This window comes from Antechinus flavipes, chromosome 4 (assembly GCF_016432865.1).
Source record: "Antechinus flavipes isolate AdamAnt ecotype Samford, QLD, Australia chromosome 4, AdamAnt_v2, whole genome shotgun sequence".
Lineage (NCBI taxonomy): Eukaryota > Metazoa > Chordata > Mammalia > Dasyuromorphia > Dasyuridae > Antechinus > Antechinus flavipes.
In genome coordinates, this window is record NC_067401.1 from 288,733,814 (window position 1) to 288,761,242 (window position 27,429).

The following is a 27,429-nucleotide window of genomic DNA, read 5'->3' on the forward strand; positions in this document are numbered from 1 at the left end:
CTCTAGGGCTGGGCGCGAGTGCTTTGCTTTTCCCTTTTTAAAATAGAAGGCATAAACCCAACAGCTTCTAAGCCTATTGTGTAAAAGCGGTACGAAATCATTCCCATTCACACGCACTGGAGCAAAAGATGTAACGAATGTCTTTTCCCCGATCTTTGCAAGTGCATGCGAAAAGGGCAATACGAAGAGTTTTAAAACAGTGAATGCTTTTTTTTTTTTTTGGCCTCGGGGAAATAAGTGTGCGGAGCATAGCAAGGTCTATCTGAAGCAGAAGCGACCAAACCCACCCCACCGAAAAGGGAAAGAGCCGCGCCCCCGCAGCGCAGCGCAGCCCAGCCCCGCCCCGCCCCGCCCTGCACACCGCCCAGCCCAGCTAGGGGACAAGGACCCGCCCACGCTAGCTGAATTTTTAAAAAGATTAGCGCTCAGAGACGAGTTCTCTTTCCCAATTCTATTTAGACTCCTTCATCCCGATTTGATCTCCCACATAAGTAAAGTGCAAACGCGGTCTCCTTCTCTGGTATCGCCCGCTCTAAGGAGCTATGGCAAAAGATTGACCAGGCTAGCTGCTTCCCGGCGCTCGCTGGAGGCCCGCCCCAAACTGAGACGGAAAATGATTGACAGCCAACTGGGGCTATGAGCGGGATGGGCGGGGTGGCATACGTCACTTCCGGACCCCGAGGATCGAGGGCCTATATAAGGGACTTGCTCACGCAGCGTCCTCGCTTACACAGTATGGCCGGCGACATTAGCTAGCGCTCGCTCTATGCTCTTCTCTGTAACGGGAACCAGCGGAGTAAAAGAGACTGAACAGCATCTGCCTCTATTTCCAACACAGACTCACGTTCAACTTTCGCACGAGAGAAAAAAAAAGCCGGGAAAAATTTTATTAATTTTTTTTAAAAAGTTAATATAAAATTATAACAAGCAAAAAAAGAACCACACGCACGCAAAAAATAACAAAAAACAAAAAAACAAAAAAACCTCCTGAACTTTAAAGAAGCAGCAGGAACAACCCGCAGCGGCGGAGGCGGCGGCGGCGGGAGAAGAGATTTAATTTAGTTGATTTTCTGTGGTTGTTGGTTGTTCGCTTGTCTCACAGTGATGGAAGCTGCACACTTCTTCGAAGGGACCGAGAAGCTGCTGGAGGTTTGGTTCTACCGGCAGCAGCCAGACGACGGCAAAGGATCTGGGGATCTCCGCACCATCCCAAGGTCGGGGCTGCGCGTGGGGCACCGAAGGGTTGGAAGCACGGATAAGCGGTCATCGGGCCGAGCTAAAGGGTGGGGGGTGGAGGGGTGCGGCGGAGGTATCGAGAGGCCCAGGGGCATGCTACCCACCGTCAGGTGGTAAAATCCTATGTTCGGTAGTCGGCGCTCTAATTTGTCGTGGTGGTGATGATGGGGCGGGGGGACTGTAGCGCCGTTTGCTGTGGGGGCCTCTGCCTCGTGCCGGCCGTGCTCAGGTAACGTCCTTTCTCGGGCCGGGGGTGGGGTTGGGAGCGCGGGCTTCAGGTGATTGAGAAATGGAATGTTCAGCCATCCGGGATACTGGGCGCCGCCCCCGCTGGGAAGGGAGGGAAAAAGAGGATCACTGGTCAGTGGCTTGTCTCTCTTCCATTCCCTGTCAGGTGAGGTGGGCGCTACCGGTTCCAACCTAATTATCTTGGGGCTCTATCCCGGGACGTTCTTCCATCACCATTAGGTGACTTCGAATCAGCTATTCCTACCACCACTTCCCCAGCCTCTGATGGGATTTGAGGAAGAGTGCAGACTACTCTCTTCCCGCCGCCGCCGGGAGGAAGGGGATTCCTCCCGGTTCCTCTTAGTAGTAGAGTCTCGTTTAAGCAGGCCTCCTGCGGAGCCGCCATAAAAACCCGCCTCCCGAGGCTTCCCCCTTGTGTATTAGTCGAGTCCCTGCAGGCTGCCTCCATGTGGTGGGGAGTGAGCGGGAGGCGGCCGTGTCGCAGTGCCCCGGGCGGCCTGGGATGGGGGTTGGGGGGCGCCTCTGTCGCCTGGATGGGCTTTGCACCAAAACCTCTGGCCTAACGCGTGGCCCGCGCGGCCTCGGGCTACCTGAGATTCGTCTTGGCCCTCGAGGTTGGTCTGCGGCTGCCTTAGGGGCTTGACGAATCCCGTGACTGTAGGCTAGGAGAGGAAGTATTGGTTGGAGGCTTTTCTGACCTTGTGCAGTATAACCTGTTACTTGAGCCGGTGAGATCGGGGACCTGGGGAATTGGTCCGCAACGTTAATAGGATTGAAGCCCATCCTGCAATTCTGTTTGGGGACGTAATGCTCTGCGTGTAACGTATTAATACTACTTAATGACTTAAGCTTGGTCAAGGAGATCTGAGGCCCGTGCTCCCGGCACTTGAGGGCACAGAACAAATGCCAGATGCTTTTTCAAAAACTAATTTCCTAGATGGCCACTGGTCGCCTTTGGAGGCAAATTCCGAAACTAGTCCTTTTTTTCCCTTTAAAAAAATGACATTTTTTGGAATCCTGGCCTGTATTTTATGCAAGGTAGTAATAAAATATAGCTGAAAGAGATTGACCTGTAGTGTGTCAGGAGGTCCAATGTGCTTTTTTAAACCGTTTTTAACTTCCTGCATTTCTCTGCAGCACCCCCGCCCCCCACTTATCTTTTCATCTTCTCCTCCCCCTTCCCTGTGGCCACCACTACGATTACACGTGAGGTTCTTCGCTCTGCCTTAAGGTCTAGCCTGTCTCCTTTTCATTGAAAAGTTGAACCAATGAGAGCTTTCTGGATAGGCAGAATGTTTAGGCCCTAAGGCTGTCCACCAATGGGATTTTGAAGAATGTTGGCTGCCACTCTGTCCTAATTGTCTGATAAAGAGGAACCAGGGTTAAGGGGGAAAAAACTAGGAGGTGCTACAGAGTCACTTTTTTGTGCTGTAAAATCTGAAAGGATTTCTTATGATGTTGACTACGAAGTACATTGGCTCTTACTAAGTTTTGTGTGGCACTTAAGACTAATTGCAGGGATGCTACTTTTCTTTGTATTTCCATTTTTTAAAAAATGCTAAAATGTCCCTAGTATGTATCCACATTATTACAGAAAGATTGCCTTGGTCAACAGATTTTCCCCGTGATTCAAATAGTCCCTTGGAGCTATATCGCAAAGAGATTATAAGAGGGAAAAGAAATGTTTGTGGCAGCCCTTTTTATTAGTGTCAAAGAACTGCAAGATAATGTTCTTGCCTATCATTTAGGGAATGACTGAATAAGTTATAGCGTATGAATATAATGGACTATTGCATACTTTTAAGAAAAGCCTGGAAAGTGAAGTCGGCAGAGAATTAAGCGACCATTGTACACAGTAGCAACAACATTATGTTGGCTCAACAACACGATTCAAGGCAATTAATTCCAATAGATTTGGGATGGAGAATGCAGAATCCAGAGTGGGGATAGTATTTTCACTTTTTGATTTTCAAATGATTCTCTCGACCCTTTTTTATTTTTAAGGAAGTAAAGGAGGAAGGGAAATATTGGGGAGCACACTCTTATAAAGCAAATATTGAAGTACTTGAAAATAAAAAATTTTTCAATCCCCCCTTCATAAGATGATTTCTAACCACAGAATTTGAAGAATGTTGATAAGAATAGGATAACATTATCTTTTAGTGAAATTTGTGAAATTAATGTAGGTTTTACTCTATGAAAGGGTCACCTGATTATTTTGTAGGATTTTTTTTGTTTTGAGGGAAACTATGGAGAAAAGACTAATTTATAGTACAAAGATTCTTAAAATACCTCTGAACTTTTTGGAAATTGATATCTTAAAATTACTGGTTTTCTTTTATATTCCTGTTTTGTTTTATTCATTTAAAAACATCATGATTAAGAGATTCATCATTTCATCAGCCTGCCCCTAGGACTCAAGGAATTAAGAAAGGTGCCCTGACTTGAGACCAGAAGCTCTTAGTTCTCTACCTATTCAAGTTACAGAACTTGAACATGAAAAAAGAGACCTTAAAAATCATCTAATTTAAGCAACCCACAAACGTGACTTATACTTAAGGTCACAGTGGAAGAGCTGCCTTATAACCCAAATTTAAGACATTTTTGTTCAATCCTACGGTCAACACAGTGATACCCAATTGCCTTATGTTGACTCTTGGGTTTCTCTGAGCACGTACACGAGAATGGATTCAAATCTGTTTCTCTATACTTACTAGTTATAGGCAGTGGGCAAATCTCCTGAATCTTCCTAGAAGCCTCCAGATTTCAGCTGTAGCTCCACTCTTAAAGTTACATTAGTAGTTTGGGAAAAATACATGACTCCGTGTGAAGTTCCGACAATTGTGGAATCCTTTTATATAATGGTGCTTAGAAATTGTAGAAGGAATATTTTGAGGTATTCCCAATCAATTTCCAAAACAAGTAGTATGGATAAACAAGCATTTAAGTGTTTTGTGTGTCTGTGTTAATTTATATGCCCATTAACCTAGTTTCAACTTTCTCAGGTTCAGGCACTAAACTTGATATTCAGCTTATTATAACCTTGGCTTCCTCAATTTATTGGGAGTGCATAGGGTGGAATGTGTATCTAAATGCTATAATGAAATTCTGACCCTGACCATGAGCCAAAAAAAGGCTAAGGAACTTCAGTAAATTGTCTTAGTAAAATTTTCCAGGGTGTTTAAAAAAAAAAAATGATTACAAAATAGTGTCATTTTATTGGTATATTTACCATCCACCTCGATTAGTTTGTGGTAAATTTAACAAAAGTTAGAATATCTTGTCTAGTGCAGTGTGCATTAAAAAAGTTGCAAAATGCTTTGTAGGTTAATGTTGTAATGAAATATATGTATTTTATTTAATTCATCATTAAATTAGGACATTTTGATCATTAAGCTTTAATTTGAATTCATAGCTGTAAAAATATAGGGATTAAACTAGATGACTAGAAAATTCCCAAATTCCCTTCCAAATTAAAATCCAAAATATTACAATCCAAGTTTCCAGATAAATTTTTTAACAGGAAGAGAATGACATCAAAAGAAATAGGGGGAATTGAGGGGAAATAACCCCTTTTGGTTTGTTTCTTCACAATTTCCTTCTTCAATACATAGCTTTGAGACAAACAAGGTTAAGTGACTTGCCTAGGGTCACACAGTTAATGTCTGAGACCAGATTTGAACGAGGAAAGATGTCTCCCTGACTCTTGTGTGCCTTATCCGCCATCTAGTGGTAACATTTCATTATTGTGCACTGCCTACGCACTGGAAGGAATGGAGTACATCCTATATCATGGGTAGTATGTAAATGAGTCTTTAAAAAATTAGTGTAGATCATCCAGCCATTCTGGAGAGCAATTTGGAACTATGGTCAAAAAGTTTCAAACTGTGCATACCCTTTGATCCAGCAGTGTTACTACTGGGCTTATACCCCAAAGAGATACTAAAGAAGGGAAAGGGACCTGTATGTGCCAAAATCTTTGTGGCAGCCCTGTTTTGCAGTGGCTAGAAGCTGGAAGATGAATGGATGCCCATCAATTGGAGAATGGCTGGGTAAATTGTGGTATATGAATGTTATGGAATATTATTGTTCTGTAAGAAATGACCAGCAGGATGAATACAGAGAGGACTGGCGAGACTTACATGAACTGATGCTAAGTGAAATGAGCAGAACCAGGAGATCATTATACACTTCGACAACGATATTGTATGAGGACATAATTTGATGGAAGTGGATTTCTTTGACAAAGAGACCTGAGTTTCAATTGATAAATGACGGACAAAAGCAGCTACACCCAAAGAAAGAACACTGGGAAACGAATGTAAACTATCTGCATTTTTGTTTTTCTTCCCGGATTATTTATACCTTCTGAATCCAATTCTCCCTACGCAACAAGAGAACTGTTCGGTTCTGCAAAACCAGAACATTTTGTATTCTATTGTATCTAGGATATACTGCAACATATCCAACATATAAAGGACTGCTTGCCATCTAGGGGAGGGGGTGGAGGGAGGGAGGGGAAAAAAAAAAATCGGAACAGAAACGAGTGTCAATATAATGTAATTATTAAATAAAAAATTAAAAAAAAAAAAAAAAAGAAATGAGCAGAACCAGGAGATCATTATATACCTCAACAATGATGCTGTTTGAGGATGTATTCTGATGGAAGTGGATCTCTTCGATAAAGAGAGCTAATTCAGTTTCAATTGATCAAGGATGGACAGAAGCAGCTACACCCAAAGAAAGAACACTGGGAAATGAATATAAACTGCTTGCATTTTTGTTTTTCTTCCTGGGTTATTTATACTTTCTGAATTCAATTCCCCTGTGCAACAAGAAAACTGTTCGGTTCTGCACACATATATTGTATCTAGGATATACTGTAACCTATTCAACATGTAAAGGACTGCTTGCCATCTGGGGGAGGGGGTGGAGGGAGGGGAAAAATCGGAACAGAAGTGAATGCAATGGATAATGCTGTAAAAAATTATCCTGGCTAAAATCAATAAAAAGTTATTTAAAAAAAAAATTAGTCTAGATAATGTAAAGAGCCTTTAAAGAGGTTCTGGTAGAATGGTGATGTCCTTGATAGAAAGAAGTTAGAAGGAAAAAGGGAGAACATAATGAATTTTGAACTGAGTTTTGAGAAACCTGTAAAACCTACAAAGGATTATGTCCAAGTAGAAAGGGGGAAGGTCACAAGATTTAGAGAATAGTTTTTAGTCTACCAGATCTAATAAAATGGAATGGAAGAATGAACAAAAGTGATATGACAAGGAGAATCTAGTTATGTCCCAGAGGAAGGAAAACACTCAGAAGGGAGAATATAATAGTATCTACTATTGCAGAGAGATAAAGAAAGATGAGAACTGAGAAAAGGCCTCTGAAATTTAGCAATAAAGATATTTGCTGACCTTGGTGAATATTTAGTTGAAAATGAAAGTGGTTGAGAAATGATGATTTTAAAGGTGAGAGAGAGAGTGCAGTCAGTGGCACTCCAAACCTGTGAAAGTGAGGAATACAGTAAAAAGTAAGCTTATATTTATAGGTCAGGTGCTTGGGGAAAAAAGTTAGAAACAGCACAAGAAACCCCAAATTGGGATAATGACGTCTGACACTACTGAATATTTTTCTGAATTTAAAAAAAAAATAAGAATTTTCATACTTAAAATAGAAGACTTATTTTGTGAAAATAGCAATAGACAAGATTTATATATGTTTGGATGAGGTTACAAATAAATTAGAAGAACATAGGATAGTTTACCTCCCAGATCTGTGGAGGAAGAAGAAATTTGTGACCAAAGAATTAGAGATCATTATTGATCACATAATAATTTTGATTATATTGATTTAAAAAGTCTTTGTACAAAACTAAGGCAATGAGAATTAGATGGGAAGAAATTGGGAAACCATTTTTACATCCAAAGGATCTGATAAAAGGCCTCATTTCTAAAATGGTAGAGAGAATTGTCTTCTAATTTATAAGAAATCAGGCCAATTGATAAAGGGTCAAAGGATATGTGCAGACAAATCTCAAATGAAGAAATTGAAACTACTTGTAGTCATGTAAAGGTGCTCCCTTGCCCAGAAATGCAAATTAAGACAACTCTGAGATAACACAATATACTTGTCAGATTGACTAAAATGAAAGGAAAAAATGACCCTTGTTGGAGGGCACGGGAGAAAACTGGGACACTGATACTTTTTTGGTGGACCTGTGAACCGGACCCAGTCATTCTGGAGAGCAGTTTGGAACTACACTCAAAGTTGTCAAACTGTGCATACCCTTTGACCAGCAGTGTCACTACTGGGCTTTTGTATCCCAAAGAGATCTTACAGGAGGGAAAAATGTTTTGTGGCAGCCCTTTTTGTGTAGGGATAAGAAACTGAAAACCGAATGGAATGCCCCTCAATAGAAGAATGGCTGAATAAATTGTGATATATGAATGTTAAGGAATATTATTCAGATGGTGCTCTCTTCAACAATGAGATGATTCAAACCAGTTGCACTTGTTCAGTGATGAAGAGAACCATGGGAATAGAGTGTGAAACATAACATAGCATTCTTTATTGTGATTTGCTTGCATTTTGTTTTTTTCTTGGTTTTTCTTGAGCTGATTTTTCTTGTGCAAGGTGAACTGGATAAAGATGCATTTTAACATTTAACATGTATTGGACTGTATAAGCTAGGGGAGGGAGGTGGAGGGAAGGAGGGGAAAATTTGGAACAAAAGGTTTTGTAAGGGTCAAGAGTGCATATGTTTTGTAAATAAAAAGCTTTAATTAAAAAAAATACTCTGCTAAAATAAAGACCAGTGCAGGATCAGTACATTGAAAAATTAAGCATTTGCAAAAAGGAGGGGAAATACCCTTTTTAAGCTATGTATGCTTGAAGCTCTCATGTTTATATTTTTATTGTAGATTTTGGATGTTTCTTCAATCAATGGATATCTACTTTGTTTCCAATTCTTTACTAACACAAAGTGCAGCAACAAATAATGTTTTGAGAATGGGTTATTGCTCTTGAGAGGGTTATAAAAGATCAAATGTTTCGAACATTTTTTAAGTAGAGACATTTAGACATGTATCAGCAAAAAGAGCTATGTAATAGATATCCAAGGAATTTCTCTACCTATTTAAAGTAAATTGGAGAAAAGATTTAAGAACCAGTCTGATAGTTTTGAGAAGAGAAGAAAGCAATTTTTTTCTTTTAATACTATGTCATTTGAACATGTAAGCCAATTTCAATTGGGGCTGCTTTTTTCTTTAAAAAAACATTGGCAATAATAACTTGGCTTTTTTTCAGCAATGAGGTGACTTAAGGCAGTTTTAATAGGCAATAATTTAATAATAAACAATGCTATCCACATCCAGAGAGAATGGATTATGCATGGTATTTTCATCTTTGTTATTGTTGTTTGTATGCTGGGTTTTTTCCCCCACACCATTGCAAATATGGAAATGGAAGAATTGCACATGTTAAATCTGTTTGCCTTCTCAAGCATTAGGAGAAAAACATGGAATAGAAAGTTATGCAAAGGTGAATGGGTGAAAAGCGAACTATTTTTGCATGTCTTTGGGAGGGGGAATACTATTAAAACAAAATGATTAAAAAATTTTAAAATATTTTCTATTATTGAGATTATTAGTTCCAACTTCAGAACAATCGTGCTGAATTGGGGTTTGGGTTTGTTTGTTTTTTAACTCTATTGCTCAGATGATTTTGGATCAGAAAAAACATGGGGCAACTTATGGAAGACTAGTATAATAGAAATATATTTCAGAATTTTCAGGTCTTTAATTGAAAGTAATTGCTGATACTCCCTTGCCCACCCCACTTTTGGGGGAGGAAAAGGGGATCTATTTAACATGGGACAAGTAGCCTAGATTTATACTGAAGTGATTGAAATAGAGGAAAATATAAAATGTGTTATTTGCTTAAAGTTAAGGCTTACTTGCTAATGAATTAATTGGGGAGGGTATGCATGTGAGCTTGCCCTTGTGTGGCTTTTGGGTGGGTGGGTAGGTAGTTTTTTGTTCCTTGATTTGTTTTTTTTAAAGTGCTTATTCATCTGAAACTTCCAAGACTGAATGAACCTCACTTTTCCTATTGATATTATTGGGGTTATGCTCAGAACTATCTCACTTTCCCTTCCATCCCTACTTCATTGTACATATTAGAGTATACCGTTGTAACCCAAATGACTATAGCACTGTTTTCTCTACATAGTCATTGAATATATTCTGAGTAAGGGAATGAATTCAATTTGGGAAGCAGGATGGCAAGTAACTGAAAATAAACTATAGGAAATAGATTATTCAGAGGTCTTTTCATTCCTGAACTGGATTTGTACATATTGAAGTGAACTTTTAGTGAAACTTGTGTACCTTTAAAAAATGTAAGATAGTATTATTAAATTTACATTTCTTTCAATTTGATTATGTGTAAGCTTGAACAAAAAGGAAACTTGTTGCTATTCTCATAAAAGGGGTAATCAATTTCATATATCACTTTGTATACAAGAGAATAATCCAGGGTCAATTTCTTACCTGTTAAAATGGGGAAATGGGAGGAGTTTTTATTCTTTTTATTCAGTTTTATTCTATTTAAGGATATGAGTTTAAGAGTTAAGAAGCTTAAGTTTCAGGACTACTGCTACCTTCATTTGAAGGCTGGATTTCAGGAAATCTGACTTTAGACCTCAATCTAGTCTTTGTAACCTTTAAAAAAGAGGTTCTCTGAGCTTCAGTTTGCACATTTGTCAAATGAGAGTGAAATATTTACTTGGTAGTTTGCTGATTAAGAACACTTCTTACTGGGCAGTACTCTGCCAGTTAATCAAGGATTTCCAAATACTATTTATGTGCCAATACTCAATTATTTGTGACATATGTTAAAGTGATCTGAAGACAGATCAATAATATCTCTTCATATGTTAAAGCACTAAGCAAATTCTTATCAAAGCAGAGTTATACAAGGTAAGGAACATGAATTGGTTTTTGGTTTTTTTTAACTAGAGTAACATGAAAATTTAGGCACTTAATAGTAGCATTTTATTTGTTGCTGAAGTTAATTTAACAAGTTAATTTAATAGTTGGGAATTAAATGTATCTGGCAGTCATTCTGCAGTTTTTAAGCTGCGCTTAAGACAAAACCAAGGTTTTTATGATTAGAAGAAATTTGCAGTAAAGGCTAAGGACCAGTAGTTGCAAATATAGTAATTGAAACCTCAGCATTAACTTTTCCCGGAACTCATTCCATACTTGACTACGTCATTGCTCAAGCTTTACAGCATCAATGATTTACATTAAAGGAATCCACAGTCTAGGCCAAAAAACCTTTTAGCAAAAATGTTTTTAAATAAAAAAAGCTTTTCCTATAAAGAGCTGAACTTTTTTTTAAAAAATCCCCACAACAGTTTTTCTGTTTTCTAAACTATTACCCAGAAGGGACCAGCCAGTAAGAGACTATTGATCAACCCAATGTTTATAAAGGAAAATATTTTCCTTCAAAAGCCCAGCATCTTTCATATTCCTCTGACTGACTAATATGTATTCCAAACAGTTTGTCATAGTATTTTCATGTTATTAAAATTGATCTTGAAATATCAGAGCATAGTTGAAAAGCCACATGCCCTTTAAAATGGCATTTTGATATGACTTTGGAAAGGGCCCACAGATCAGTTTATCTATAACCCCCTTCATTTATGTTTAATATTTTATACTTAAGGTGTTACTATTTTCCCAAATACATGTAAAGATAGTTTTACACCTTCATTTTTGTAAGACTTGATGTTGGTTAGGTATATACAATTCTTTTAAATATTTTTCCATATTTGTCATAGTATAAAAAGAAAAAAGCAAAGGCGAAGCATGACAAAGAAAAATGAAAACTGCTTCATCATATTGGAATTGCCTCATTTATTCTACTTGTTCTGTTTTGTTATCTCTACTTAATGCTATATGAAGGATATTAAAAGTTTGAATCTATTTATTTTATATAATTGATATGTAGAGGTATTACAACAACAGATAAGTTGCTTTATAACTTATATTTACATAGTTTATATATTTATACATAATTTATAAGTGTAACCTTTATATTTATGAATATTGTATATTTATATCCACTTATTAGGTTTACAAACAACCCTTTACAGATAAGAAAGCTGAGTCTGGTAGAGGTTAATGGACTTGTCTATAGTCATAAAACTGGTATGAGAAATAATTCTCCTTTACACAATTTCTTGTAATTTGAAGTATAGTCATATCAAATTTAATGCCAGTTTTGATGCAAGACGGTTCTACACAGAGAAATAGACAACTTCTATCATTTTGATATGATATAGCTGCTTTCGTATGAAGTCTTTTGTTATCTCTATATATTATATGAAGGACTGATTTAGTACAGAGGTACTAAAATAGCAGATAACTGATTCATAACTTACATTTATATAGTGTTCTTAGGTTTACAAAGTAAACAACATAGATCTCTATGTATTATAGATAACTTATTAGATAAGAATGTTGATGACCTATCAAATTAGGGGAGTAGTTTCAGTGGGAGTGGGGATAATTGGGTCTATTTTGGATGGTTGAACAGTAAGCTGGAGATCAGATAATGGGGTAAAATAGTACTAGTATGGGGAAAAGTTATTTTGAACTCTGTGCAAGAGTTGTAATTTGATTTGAAGCACTAAGTTTCTGGGAGAAAATAAGTTTAAATAGCATTAAAAATAGAATTTGAATGTTTAGGTCATAAGCCATGGGAGCTGAATGTTGATACTGTAAAATGGTATTGCAGCTGTGTGTGTGTGTGTGTGTCGAGAGAGAAAGAGAGAGAGAGAGACTTCATATATCACTACAATTGTTTCTTCTAGTCACTTTCTCTCTAGCCCCTTACTCCTCATCCCTACCAATCCTCCTCTGGAATAATTGAGTCTCATTGAGTATCTGAGTTGCTAAACACTCCAGGACATCATTTCATTGCTGACTTATGATAAATTATACATACTAATGCTGCTAATAAATCTTTTTAATTTTTAAAAAGTAATTTAAATTTATTGTTTTATTTTAAATATATAACAATTATACAAAAATACATTTTAATTTTATTACAGCTTTTTATTGACAAAACCCATATGCATAGGTAAAGTATATCTTGGATATACAATATATGTGCAGATCTGTACTGCTATCTTGTTGCAAAAGACAAAGATTTAGAAAGATAAAAATAGCCTGGAAAGAAAAACAAAACAAAAATACAAGTAGTCCATTCATTTCCCAGTGTTCCTTCTCTGGGTGTAGCTGATTCTGTCCATTGATCAGTTGGAACTGAATTGGATCATCTCTTTGTCAGAAGAATACATCCTCATACAGTATTGTTGGTGAAGTGTATAATCTCCTGGTTCTGCTCATTTCACTTAGCATCAGTTCATGTATGTCTCTCCAAGCCTCTCTGTAATCATCCTGCTGGTCATTTCTTATAGAACAAAAATATTCTGTAACATTCATATACCATAATTTACCCAACCGTTCTCCAATTGATGGGCATTTTCAGTTTCTAGCCACTACAAAAAGAGCTGTCACAAATATTTTTGCACATGTGGGTTCCTTTCCCTCGTTTAAGATCTCTGGAATATAAGCCCAGTAGTAACATTGCTGGATGTAAGAATATGCACAGTTTGATAACTTTTTGAGCATAGTTCCAAATTGCTCTCCAGAATGGCAAAACTCTACCAACAACGCATCAGTGTCCCAGTTTTCCTGCATCTCCTCCAGCATTCATCATTATCTTTTCCTGTCATCTTAGACAATCTGACAGATGTGTAGTGGTGTCTTAATTTGTGGCCTAGCTATACCTGATTTAAAATTACTATAACGCAGCCATCTCCAAAACATTTGGTATTGGCTAAGAAGACTAGTTTGATCAGTGAAATAGGTTAGGTTCAAATGACAAAATAATCAATAACTATAGCAATCTAGTGTTTGACAAACCCAAAGATCCCAACTTTTGGGATAAGAATTCAGTATTTGACAAAAACTGCTGGGAAAACTGGAAATTGGTATGGCAGAAACTAGGCATGGACCCACACTTAACACCATACATACACCAAGATAAGATCAAAATGGATCCATGATTTAAGCATAAGTAAATTATAAATAAATTAGAGAAACACAGGATAGTTCACCTCTCAGACTTGTGGAGGAGGAAGGAATTGTGACCAAAGATGAACCAAAGATTGATTACAAATTACATTGATTACAAAATAGAACATTTTGATTATATCAAGTTAAAAAGCTTTTCTACGAACAAGACTAATGCAAACAAGATAGAAGGGAAGCAATAAACTGAGAAAACACTTTTACAGTTAGAAGTTCTGGAAAAGGCCTCATTTTCAAAATATATAGAGAATTGACTCTAACTTATAAGAAATCAAGCCATTCTCCAATTGATAAATGGTCAAATTATATGAACAATTTAAAGAGAAGAAAGTTTCAAATTACTCTAGTTAATTTTGATATGAAAATCCCAAATTAAGACTATGATGCAACTTAAATACCTGGAAAGTCTTCTCTAATGTTTTCATTTAAGTCATCCTGACAGATGCAGATACACACTGCATAGTAGAATGATGGCAAATGCCTCCTGAGGATAGTATCCTAAAATCATTCTTGTTTTCCTTTATCTAGAGTTCTTACCCTCCAACCCCTAACCCCTGGTTAATTGAAGGGATAGGATGTTTTATTTTCCTCCTTTTACTTTTTGGTTTGGTGTAAGACTTGGAGAGTGGAACAAATGGGTAAAGCAGCGTTGAAGTCCAGACTGGTTGGTGTTTGCTATTCTGGCTGTGTGCAGTGCTGAGGTGTGAAAAAAAAAGTAGTAGTTTGCCAAAGGGAAGGGAAGACAAGAAAAGACAAACTAATAATTGGAAGGAGAGACAGGCCTGGTGTGTCTGACTTGGCAGCTGTCAAGCAGGTTTATTATTCTCCCTTCTGCTTACACAAAGAGAAGTTGGAATATAATAATCTTTTGGCTTCTAAAGCTAGGGAGCAATAAAGAAAGTTAGCAATATTGTGCTTGGGGAATAAACTTGTTCAGGTTATCCTCGGGGGAAAAAACCAGGAAGATTAAGTTGGAAACTGTACAAACAGATTTTTGGCTTTCCCTAATAATAGAGGTAGTGAAATTGGCTGTCCATGGATCTCCCATCTCTGGGGTCTCCAAACTATAGGACTGCAAAGAGGAAAAAAATGGAAAGTTATTGATATTTTTTTCAAAGCTCAGACTTTAAATTAAGAACTCCCCTAGCCTTAGATCTCTGAAGTCCTTTGCATTTGCATTACTGAATCTCTAGTGCATCTCTTCCCATGCTTTTTCTGAGTTCTTCATATTCACATACTAAAATTTAGTTGTTTACGTAAAATTCTTTGTTTTATGAAACTTTGGGCATTTTTGTATCTCTCCATAAGATTATTTGCCTAGTAGTTGACTGGTGAGTAGTAGATAAGTGTCCAACAAATTTATTTGTTGTGATCACTTGGTATGACTTTGAGCGTGCAATAGCTCAGATTTAGATTTTGGGGATACCAGAAGGAAAAATCTATGGTGTATAGTCTCCTGAATTTCTTGGGGAAAGTCAAGGGGCCAAAGGCTGTAAAAATTAATTGTGTAAATTTTTCTTTATAGGTTTGAGTGGGACAAACTTTTGGAGAATGTGCATTGTTTAATCATAAGTGTGACAAAAACTGACAAGCAGGAAGCTTATGTACTCAGGTAAAATTAAACTTTATTTTGAGAGAATACAATTATCCTTTCTCGTTTTAATTCTGAAGCACAAGTTTGATATAAACAGGAGCTGCTAGAGCATGATCCTTCTATATTAAAGGCCACCAAGCTGCTAAAAGTACTATTAAACTACACAGAAATATATTCGGGATATCCCAAAAGTCCTAATTATAATATTTTATATTATAATAGGATTATATAATAGTCATATATATATACACACACACACACACACACACACACACACACACACACACATATATATATAACACGTTAGGACTATAATGTTATATTTAAGTACCCTATGTGTAAATAATGGCCGTTTGGAACTGCAGCTTTAGTGGGAAAATCCTCATGGAAGAAGAGATTCCTTTCTAGTCCTGGTTCTAAACCAAGTAAAAGTAGGATATGCATAATAGTTAATTTTCCTTTTGAACCTCAAGTTTCTTTATCTCAACTTAAATGAAAGAACTGGCAGACTTGAAAGAATCTTTATATAAATATTTTATAATTTGATTACCAAAATGTCATTATAAAACCTTGGTTGCTGATGTTTATATTGCTAATTTTTCAGTCTCTGGAAAAAAGCAAAAAAGCTTTTTGATTGGGTTGATCTGATCTCAGAATCAAATAAATCTTGTTTCAAAACCCAATTATAGCTGATAACTGCAGTAGAAACTGATAATCATGTGCTGGTTTTAGGATTGTTTTTTTTTTCTTTGTAGAAATTATGCTGATTGGATGTCTTGTTAGATACTGAATTACTTGTAGACTTTAATGAAAACATCACATCAAGATGGTCTTACATGTAGATAATCTGTGGAAAATTTTTAAGAAATCTTTTTAAAAAGCAATTGTATGATACTAATTTCACTTTGTAGAAACAGACTTAGAAGTTTGTACTTTAAATATTCCTACATGATGACTTATAGTCATGAACTATTACAGTGATTATCTTGGGTTTCTTTCTTAACACCTGCAGTGAGAGTAGCATGTTTGTCTCCAAGAGACGTTTCATTTTGAAGACATGTGGTACCACCCTCTTACTGCAAGCACTGGTCCCCCTGTTGGAGCTTGCTAGGGAGTACAGTGGGTTTGACTCAATTCAAGTAAGTATACAAAGAACACTTGTTTGTATTGATGACATGCTAAAACAAAATAAAATTCCAGTTTTAAAATTTTTAAATGCCAATAATTGTGCTGTGTAGACAAATAACAGATAATGTATATTAAAATAAGTTCTTAGTAGGTTGCAGGAAAGAATAGCTTTTCCATGTAATTAACATTTTGTTAAGGGATTGAATGATCTTGTGTTTTTATGAATATCATTGGTGAAAGAAGGAATTCTTTCCACTGATTATATTTCCACCAAATTAGGTTATTGATTCTATGGTAATTCTTGGCTTCTTTATATTTGTGTGTGTGTCATTATGATATAGTTTTATCTATATCTGGATATCTAGATATAGCTATCCTAAGTTCTTTAATACATATACAATGTTCTCTATAGAAGGGGTGCTATGATTTCTTAAAAGGGTGACTAAGCCATTTGATCATATTTAATTTTGGAAATCAAGAACACAGTTTTAAGATTATGTGAACTAGCATTGGAGTTGGGTTTTGAAAAAACTCAAATATTTGCTCTGTGTGAATTTCTATTATTTACATTTGTGTATTTTTCTGACATGGTGGTTCTATGTCAAGTGTGGTTCAACAATCCCCTTTGGAATAAGAAATATGCTCTACCCCAGACCACCCTTTTGCATTAAAATTGATTTCAATTTATTTTCTTTCTCCTCATTCTCCTTCCCAGTTTAAATTTCTATCCCAAAAGAAAAGGTTGCTTACTTAAGATCACAAACTATTTTCTATAATTATATCCATTATCTCCATTCTTCAAGCACAGAAGGCCATAATCAGAATAAATCTTCCCCTGGTCTTGAGGAGTTTTAAGATAAATAAGAGTTTATTGGGAGGAGAGAAATGAAAGTTACAAGCCTTTGTTTTTAAAACTGTACAATATCATTTCAGGTGAAGTAGTATAATTATGATTTGAGATTTTCATGATAATTAATGTGGGGTTTTAATTACATTGTGTTTTTAATGCTTTTCAGAGCTTCTTTTATTCTCGTAAGAATTTCATGAAGCCTTCCCACCAGGAGTACCCACACAGGAATTTCCAGGAAGAAGTAGAATTCCTTAATGAAATTTTCCCAAGTAAGTTCAATTAAAATGGATGTGTTAATTAGATTTTGTAAATAGGCATTGAATAATAGAAAAGTTTAATAAAGAAAATTTTTATTGATCAGTACATAAACACAAAGGGATCCTGGTTGAAATGTTTAGTAGCTATAACATTTAATTTTTTCTTTCACAAATTTCTCCTTTGGGCTTATTTTATTACTATTAGCAAGATTTTTTTTTTGTGAATTGCTTTTGTTGGAGAATTACTTTACATATATTTGAGTCTTTTATGGAGTTAGATAAATATTATTACTGAATTAACATTTTATGGATGAGGAAGCCAAAGCTCAAAATTGTTTGACTGTAGGCAAATCACAACTTGTTTAAAGTTGGGTTTAATACTTATATATTTTGTTTACTTTCCTTTTCCATTTGAATGTACGTTCTTTTGAGGATGAAATTGTTTTGTGGGTGAAAGAGCATGTGAATCTTTGCCTTACATTTCACTTAAGTCGTGCTTACTTACTTAGTTGGGGCATTTTTTTGTGTGTAAGTTAAGAATGAGAAGGGATAGTCCTTTGCATAAACCACCAGTGCCATATAGATGAATTAGATTTGTTTTATAACAGATCTAATATAAATTCAGCCATATCTAACCTAATTCTATTCTTCATTTTGTTCATATCTTTCTGTAGTTCTAACAGATCAAATTAAAGATATGATAGAGACCAGAAGGTACCCTTAATTTCTGTCATGACTGCTTAAGTCTGATAATTATGAATCTGTTATTATAAGGGTATGAGCCTAATTGTTTCAAGATTAATTATAGTAAGATGGTTATGAGACTTATTACTATAGATTGGATTAAAACTTTGTTCCCTTTTCAACAGATGGAGCAGCATATTGTATGGGGCGTATGAATTCTGATTGCTGGTATGTCTAAAATACAATTGTATAATTTTTGCTTGTTTATAAGAATTATGTTAGTTCCATCATTGGCAGGTTAAATTTTTTATCTTTATAGGTACTTGTACACTCTGGATTTTCCAGAGAGTCGAGTCATTAATCAGCCAGATCAGACACTGGAAATTCTGATGAGTGAGCTTGACCCAGCAGTTATGGACCAGTTCTACATGAAAGATGGTGTTACTGCAAATGATGTCACTCGTGTAAGCTTTGGTTTTAAGTCTTAATTTTTGTTGCTGAGCCAAGTACTGGCTTATTTCTAGTATTCTAACATTTTCTTAATTTCTGTGTTAAAATTTCCAGGTGAGTGGAATTCGTGACCTGATACCAGGTTCTGTCATTGATGCTACAATGTTCAATCCTTGTGGGTATTCAATGAATGGAATGAAATCGGATGTAAGTAATTCTATGACTAAAGTGGTTGGCATTTTTAAAAAACTGTTCTCTTAATTGAAGCAAACTTTTTTTTTTCCTCTAAGGGAACTTATTGGACTATTCACATCACTCCAGAACCAGAATTTTCTTATGTTAGCTTTGAAACTAACATAGGTCAGACCTCTTACGATGACCTGATCAGGAAAGTAGTGGAAATTTTCAAGCCTGGAAAATTTGTGACCACCCTCTTTGTAAATCAGGTAACCTGTTTTATTGTTGCTAACAATAACCTGGAATATAGAGCAATTATTTCAAGAATACATTTATCTGAAATTACTGTTTCCTAGTAAAAATATTTGGATTAACAAATATTTTAGATAGGTAGGGAGTAGAAGCAACAACTGTGACTTTTCTTCCACATAAAATGGTGCTGTATTTAATGGGCTAAAACTTATCATGACGTCTTTGTAAGAGTGAATAAGTATTAATAATGCTCTCTTATCACCATCCTACTAGAGCCTGATGGGGTTCCTGAGTGTTTCATGAGCATGTTTAAAATGTATCTTTTAAGAAGTTAGCCTAAGTACATGACAACATAAGGCCCCCACCAAAAACTGGTCTTATTTCATAACTTTGCTTGAAAAAGCTACTTTGACTTTGGTATGTTCTAAACAGTTTCTTAATTTTTTCCCCCTCCAGAGTTCTAAATGTCGCACAGTGTTTTCTTCGGCCCAAAAGATTGAAGGGTTTAAACGTCTTGATCGCCAGATTGCTCAGTTCAATGATTACAATTTCGTTTTTACCAGTTTTGCTAAGAATCGTCAGCAACAGCAGAGTTGATTAAGAAAAATGAAGAAAAAACGCAAAAAGAGAACACAAATAGAAGGTGGTGGCAGCTTTCTAGTTAATGATACAGGGGGCCATGCTTTCCATACCCACCACCTTGTAGTTTCGGAAAGCCCTAGATGTAATCATAGTATAATCATTTTGAATTGTATGCATTATTATATCAAGGAGTTAGATATCTTGCATGACTGCTCTCTTCTGTGTTTAGGTATTCTATGCCACTCTTGCTGTGAACTTGAAGTGCATGTAGAGAAAAACTTTTACTGTATGAGACTTTACAACACTTGTAAAAACAATTCAATTAGGATTATGCACGGTGTAATTTTTCTCCAGGTATCACCAAAAATCCCCCACAGACAAGGCTTTCGTCCTCATTAGGTGTTGGCCTCAGCCTAAATCATCTGGGACTGTTCTGTTAAATTACTGCCAGAAATTTTTTGTGGGCAGTTTCTTCCAATTTCTAGACCACATTTTTCTCTATTAATTCTAACGAAATTAATGACTAATTTTAAACACAAAAGTTTCTTTGCACTTGAGAAATTAGTAACTTTACCTTCTTAATGAAAATTAATGATTATTAGAACTGATCATTTTATTATATAAAAATTTTGAGTATTGGAACATTACTTTTGCTCCCTGTATCTTTAGTTCTTTAAGCTCAGTGATTTCCCCCTCCCCCTTCATAAAATGAGCAATATACTGTTGCACTGAGTTTAACATTAGCCTTTCACCTTTTAGGGGAAGAAGCTTCCTCCAGATCTTAATTCATGTCAAGGTGGGTTTGGTGGTCTCTTTTGATGTATGATTGGCAGGGGGGGAGGGGAGTGGGGCACCAAGACTTGTGGGTTATAATTAGAATGCATTGGCAGAGTTATGAAGGCTCTAACTATGCTATTTCCATACTCCACAGCTAATAGAGCACCAAATGTATAGCCACAAACCTTCAAATATTTAATTTTTTTAAATCAACAAATTTAATAGGGAGATTAGTGTAAAAGAGATGGAATTCACCAGACTAGATATTCCGGTCAGCTTGGATCATTCACCATAACTTTTTCCTTAGCAGCCATTTCAACCTAATTGTGAGTAAACAATATACTGTTAACCTAATTTTGTTGTTCCAAGCAGAATTGATATGCCTTTTTATCTTGTGACTGAAAGTCCTGTGATATTGTGGTGCATGAGACTATTATGCTGTATTTGATAGTGTTGTGACTTCATCTGTTCCTCTTAATTAATGTGGTGATTCCTTTAACCATGATTTGATGGCATCAAGTGAATGACTGGACAAAGTGAGAACTGTCTAGGTTATTTGGACAGACAGTGAAGTAAAATGCTATTGATTTAAAATAAGGCATGTTCAAAAATGGTCATTTAATGAATGACTAGTAGATGCAGGCTTTCAAGAGTTGGCATTTTCAACAAATAACTGTGGGATTTTAGCAGTTGTGAGACCAACAAAATTAACTTTAAATTTTCCTCTTGTCCTCTAATTTTGTTTTGACTTTCTGGATTGATGCAGTGGTGTTTTGTTCCTTCCGTATTTATAAATGAAACACTTTTTTTTAGTGTTTCTAAATGTTAAAAAATCTGCTTGGTTAGTAATCAAGTGGTTGGAACATTGTTTTTGACTTTTATTTTAAGCATGTTGTTGACTAAAGGCTTCATTGAAGAAGCATTCTACCAACTTGGTCAATTTGATTCTGTGATCTGTAATGTGGCACCTGATACTTTTTGGTGCTTGATATTTTTGAGGACCAATAATTCAAGTGGATTTTGTTCTTGAACAGTGTCCCAAAAGATTTGATGATGACATTTGTTGGCTTGAGGTCTGATTTTTTTTTTTTTAATATACTGAACATCCCTTTCTAACTAGTTGAAAAATGCACAAATTTATATAAGTATCAAAACATAAGCCTCTGATAGAAAAGTGAAAGCTGTTGAATGGATATTAATCTAAATTAATCTAGTATGATCAGAAGAGGGGAAGTTTTGGTGTCATAATTTCTCTCTTCATGGTGTTGGACTTTAATCAGTTAAAATGTATTTTTAAAATCTGTACCACAAAACTTAATGCTTCAATAAAAGTTTGCTTAATTAATTGTTTAGAGACATTCAGAGATTTTTTTTAAACGTTAAATCCTGTCAAACCTCAAAACAATCAGGGTTCTGTTCACCAAATTCTTTGGCATCTTAATTTTCAGAGTTGGTACAGAAATGGAGCTATTCTGCCCCTTAAACGTCTTGGACATCTATTCTCTCCTTTTCATTCTACTACTTTAACTTTTCTGCAACCTTTAATCTGATAGATTTACTCCTAGATCCCATTGCCCCACAAATACAGTCCTAGTATTCAAACTTCCCTGTTTCACTTAATATACCACTTCACATAACTCTTTTTCATCCAGACAGAATCCAGCCATGGTCTTCTCCCACCTCTTCGCATATCAGTACTGTGCCTTTATTCTTTTCCTGAAAGGGATTTCTCTTTTTTTGATCCCAACTCTCTCCTCATCTCTAACTCTTGCAATCCTTCCCCTCAAGAAGAAGGCCAGCTTGCTTTGAACATTTTCTTTATAGTTTTCTTTCATACATTCCCTAGTTATTTCTATATAGTCTAACTCTGTCCAGTTTTCAGTTTAAGCTCAAAGGACCTTTGTCTTTGTAGGTATTTAACATTTGTTTAAAATATTAGTCTGCTAACAGTTCTTCTAAGACATCTTGTTTGACCTATGGCCATTGTTCATCAACTTCTTGGGTACATTTTCAGATAATTATGGAACAAGCAAGGTTTCTTTAGTCTAAATATTTACTAGATTGGGTGTATTAAATTTGCGTTTGGCTTTTAAAAAATCATTACCTGGTTGGCTAACCTGTACAAATAGAGCCTTTCCAGCTTCCATTAAATTAAGATCAGAGATCTTGGAGAAGATCTTGTACTCTGTGTTCTTAAATCTCAGGGAAATTAAATTGATTTACCCAAGATCACAAAGATAATAAGGGTTCAAAGTTAGGATTTGAACCTAGATCCATTAATTCCAGAACTAGAGCTTTTTCCTCTTATCCTAAGGAACTTCTGCCATAGCCTGTAAAGTTACAAAATAATATTCCCCTGTTGAAAATATCCCTGTTAACCTAGAAGTAGATCAGGTTTACTTGTAAGCCAGCTATAAATAAGCCTCTTTTCCTACTTATCTCTATTCAATAGTGAGTGGGGATGGAAAATTAATGGAGAAGGATCTTGACTCTAAAGTTAAAACTTAACACATTTCCTAGGTAAGGTAAAATACTCTAAAACACATTCTGATACCTTGTACTCCAAATCTATGAGAAACTCAGATGATCACTTCTACAGTTCTTGATCCTTCTACTTGAAGAATTTATCAACTGCTTTACTTTTAGCACAGAGGCTATCATAAATATATCAGAATTGCCAGATTTTTTTTTTTAATTCCTCTTCATCTAGAGGGCTGAAATATTGCAATTATCACTTCTCTATGAAATGTTTTACTCATTGGAGACAAGCTTTGGATTCAGGTTTCTCATAATTCTTTATACTAAGAAACTGAGTGGAAAACCATAGACAGGCAGAAGTAAGAATATGCGATTAAATCCATCCATCCATCCTGAGTACTCCCTGTCAAAGGTGTTAACATCAAGTCCCAATGGATACATGACAAAGACAATTCTCTGGACAATTCTGCCTTTTTTGTCCCATCTTTATTTGGCTTTATTCTAGGGGAAAAAATCCTGGCTCAAATCCTCAATCTGCTACTTGATAATATTTGGACTGCTTCTTGTGGCACTTCTGGGCTTCAGTTTTTTACAAGTGTAGTTTAATATATTTTGATGTCACAAGGTTTATCTTTCTATTATTATACTCAAGTCATTATACAAGATCAGTAATTTCCTTTATATATAATACCATTAGACCATAAAAGCTTCCTGGGAATTTATTTGTATTTTTAATGATTGTGGGTTTTTTTTTTTTTTCTATATCATACTTCCAACTCTTATCTGGGGAAAAAAAACTCCTTCAAATCCTATTTGTGGGAGAGTATTAATTATTGTTGGTCACACTACCCTGTTGCTCAAATAAATCTTGTCATTCCTTTCCTCCTGTTAAGCACATTACTTGCAAAGATTAATTCAAATAATTATGATTTATAAATCATAAAAAGACCTTTATAAGACACTATATAAATGTCAACTATAACCAATTTGTATTTGTATCCCTCTATACCTTTGTTTTTTCACCTAGTTTCCCTCTTGAAGTGTTTTTCCCATTTTTCTTAAGGGAACCACCTCTCTGTTTTGGATTATATAAGTAAAGTGTGTGTGTGTATATATATATATATATGTATATATATATATAAAGTAAAGTAAAGTAAAAATATTCTTCCATTTTCCTTTTTTTTCCCTTGTACTTTTTGCAAACTTGGTTATTAATGGGTTGTAGAAGAAATGGCATAAGCTGAGCTTAGGTAATAATAACATTCCATTTAAGGATCTGATCTCCTGAAACAGCTTTTACTGATAACCTAGGTGTGCCTTTGTTTTTAAATGATCTTTCCATGCATTGTGTATTCTTTTTCTGATGGTCCAAGCATTTTTCATCAGGGTGTGGTCCAAGCTTGTCTTGATGTTACTTATTTTTTGTTACTCCTGTATCAAATCATGATGGATGATAGTTATGGATTTTTGTATAATATACTATCTTAAAAGTGTTAAAACAAATTTGTCTTTGGAAACTATTTCTAGATTCCATCTCTCACTTTAGGAAGATTCAGAAAGAACTTTGCAATCCCTATAAAACCTAAAATTGTTTTAGGAATTCAGGAAGGGGGGGGGGAATTGGTGATAGTCAGGGAATGTTTATGTAGAAGAGGAATTTAATCTGCATTGGGAGGAATTTTACTGGAATAATTTTATCTTCTGAGTAAGAAACAGAAATATTAACAGGAATTTATACTTTCCACTAAATTAGGTCAAATGATATACTCTGACTTGAAAGAACTTACAATTGAGTTCAGTCCTTTAATATTTGTAAGGCAAACAAGGTCACTCAGTTCTTGTACTAGCTACATTTAAAAATAAAACTATAGTTTTGGTAAATGAAAGTAGCCTTGATGAATTTATTTATCTCTTGACTGGAAAGGTTTGGTCCAAACAGTCTTTTCTTACACAGAATGGTTGATCACAAAGGGCAAGCCCTGATTTGTTTGTTCATTGCAAAAACTGCTTCACATGGAAGAAGAATGTTTATTTCTTCTCTGCAAATATTTGGTTTTGACCTCAGGTCAGATTGCCTGAGATCAAAGCAAAGTCCTGTTGATACCAAAGAACATCCTGTCTTAGCTGCTTTATTCTAAAGTTGAGTGTTTGGCTTCAGAGATCTTTATAGAATTATTATGGAATTAATGGAAAATAGTAGGTGAGGAATAAAAAGATTATCCCAGTGCTAGGAGTGGAGCTGGAGGTAAAAACAGTTAATTTTTCATGGTCTTGGCAACAGAATTTCCCTAGGGGAACTTCTCTAGGGAATGAGAGATCTCTTAATTTTGAAGTTATCTTTCCCACTTCAGTCATGCTAAACTACTACCATTCACTTGGCAGTAATGTGCTGCTGGAGGTGATGTTCCTTTTGTTATCTTACATTGCAAAGTACCTTTCTGCTTTTGTTCTCTCCCCTCTTGCAGGACAGGAACAGTATTAAATTTATCTTTGTATTTCCAGTGCCTTACACATATTAGGTGCTCAATCAATATTTTATTGTTGATATGTTGTATTCTGCAAACTAAACTCAGGGAGCCTTTATCCCCAAGACCAAATTATGAGTCCTCATCATTAATGTCAACATTTCTATTTTGGGGAGATCAAGCTTGTCCCCCTCCTCAGACATAATCTGCTTATATCCAGTGAGTTTGGTGACCTGTTCCTCAAAATCAGTTATGTTCAGCTCTCAAATTAAAGGTGATAAAAAGATGGAAATAGTCTGGAATTCCTTGGAACTTTCGAGATACCCATTGACCCAACAAATCTCATCTACCCTGAAAGTCAGACAAAAAGACATACCAAAATATTTCCAGTGGCACTTGGAGTGCCCATGAGTGCCCATCAGATGGAGAATAGTCGAATAAATGGCAAATAAAACTAATATTTTGTTATACTTGTAGGCCCTCAGAAATATGCACAATGTCTATAATGTGATCCAAAATGTACCATGAGAGCATACTTTTTGTACTAGTCTCTTACTAGTTTCTGGAAATTAAAGCAGTCACTTTTAGTGGCAGCAACATCTGTTTTATATGGCCCAGTCATTCTTTGCATATCATCAGTTGATTCATATGCACACACCCCTCCAAAAAAGGGGGTTTTTGTCTTTGTAAATTAGCCGACTTAGAGGTTGCATGAACATAATCATTTTATATCCACCACCAACAGATTAATGTGGGTACTAATGCCAGCCTCACCTTGCCCTTCACCCCTAAAACAATCACCTACTGAGACTGAACATACTTCATTTTCATTCTAAGTGACTTAAGCCAGTGTCACACAGCTATTTGGGATTAGGTTTAAACTCAGGTTCTCCTGACTCCAGGGCTGGTACTCTATACCGTTGTACCACTTTGCTGCTGGTAGCTGCTGCTACTGCTATATGTAGCAAATTCCCTCCACTGTTTATTTTATCCATCTACCTATATTTCATTCCAATCTTGCCTACCTTTCTGTGCTGTTTATTATGTAGACTAAACTACCCTCAGAAGACAATGCTTCCTTCATATAGGAATCTGAATCCAAATCTACACATACACACAAGATACACATATACAATATACCATATATACTTGAGTATAAGCCGAGTTTTTCTGCCCAATTTTTGGGCAGAAAATCCCCTCCTTGGCTTATACTCGAATCACTAGATAAAACGTGTAAATATCCCTTTGAATGCCCCCCTGCTGTGTAGTATACAGCGCAAGTGCCAACTGTGATACTACAGGGCTGGCCGTTGCTACGGTGATGCAGCTGTTCCTGTAGTATCACAGTCGGTAACCGGGCTGTATACTAATGCTGGCAACTGCTCTGCTCCTCTGCGGGCACTGGTGTACTACCTAAACCTACTGATAGAATAAATTTTCCCAGATTTTTGGGTTAAAATTAGGAGCCTCGGCTTATACTTGAGTATATACGGTACCTTCACACTTGGCTGATACCATCATTCACCAACTTTTTTGTGGGTAATAAAAATTTTATATCTTTTTAAAATCATGGTGTCAACTATGAACCTACCCACAGATTATTCTTTCACAAGATAAGTAAGGGCTATAATTTTTTCCCCCTTTCTTCCTATGAAGAGATTGACACATCCATATTGATGCTTTCCCCAATTCCCTAATCTTCCAGTTCTTCTTAAACCACCTTGACTTAATCCCCATTATCTGGTTCCTCTCTTCTTAAACTCCTAAATAGAGCTGGGAAAAGTCTCAACTAAGCTAACTTTATCTAGTTAGAAAAGCAATTCTTAATTTCATACTAAAAATTTACAAATTTTCATTTATCTCAATCCCATTCCCCAACCCAATTCAGCTTGAGACCTTTAATTTACTGAGAAAATTGGGCTAGTGGTTATGAGCCTCCTCTTTTTCATCTCCAAACACCTAATATCCCCTATTCTTATCCCTAGACATGGGCAAATAAGGTATCTTTTACTTTGACAAAACCAACTTCTATTTAGGGTAAGGGAAATGGGGATTGAATAAGCATTAAGCACATACTATGTATGTG

The 27,429-nt window shown here is 36.0% G+C and overlaps 1 protein-coding gene across 3 annotated transcripts in view; it reads left to right on the forward strand.

Moving 5' to 3' along the window:
- Nucleotides 1-712: 712 nt before the first annotated feature.
- Nucleotides 713-27,429, forward strand: part of AMD1 (adenosylmethionine decarboxylase 1) — a 39,059-nt gene continuing 12,342 nt past the window's right edge. For 2 of the 3 annotated variants that reach the window (XR_007953608.1, XR_007953607.1), the window contains exons 1-9: nt 713-1,214; nt 15,175-15,261; nt 16,256-16,382; nt 17,388-17,490; nt 18,348-18,390; nt 18,482-18,626; nt 18,727-18,819; nt 18,903-19,058; nt 19,498-20,419. Coding sequence is in view for 1 of the 3 variants with exons in the window: in XM_051997543.1 (XP_051853503.1) it covers nt 1,105-1,214; nt 15,175-15,261; nt 16,256-16,382; nt 17,388-17,490; nt 18,348-18,390; nt 18,482-18,626; nt 18,727-18,819; nt 18,903-19,058; nt 19,498-19,638 (1,005 nt within the window). In the remaining 2 variants the exon portion in view is untranslated. Of the gene's footprint in view, nt 1,215-15,174; nt 15,262-16,255; nt 16,383-17,387; nt 17,491-18,347; nt 18,391-18,481; nt 18,627-18,726; nt 18,820-18,902; nt 19,059-19,497; nt 21,746-27,429 lie in introns of those variants that run through there. The other variant, XM_051997543.1, reaches the window with a different exon arrangement.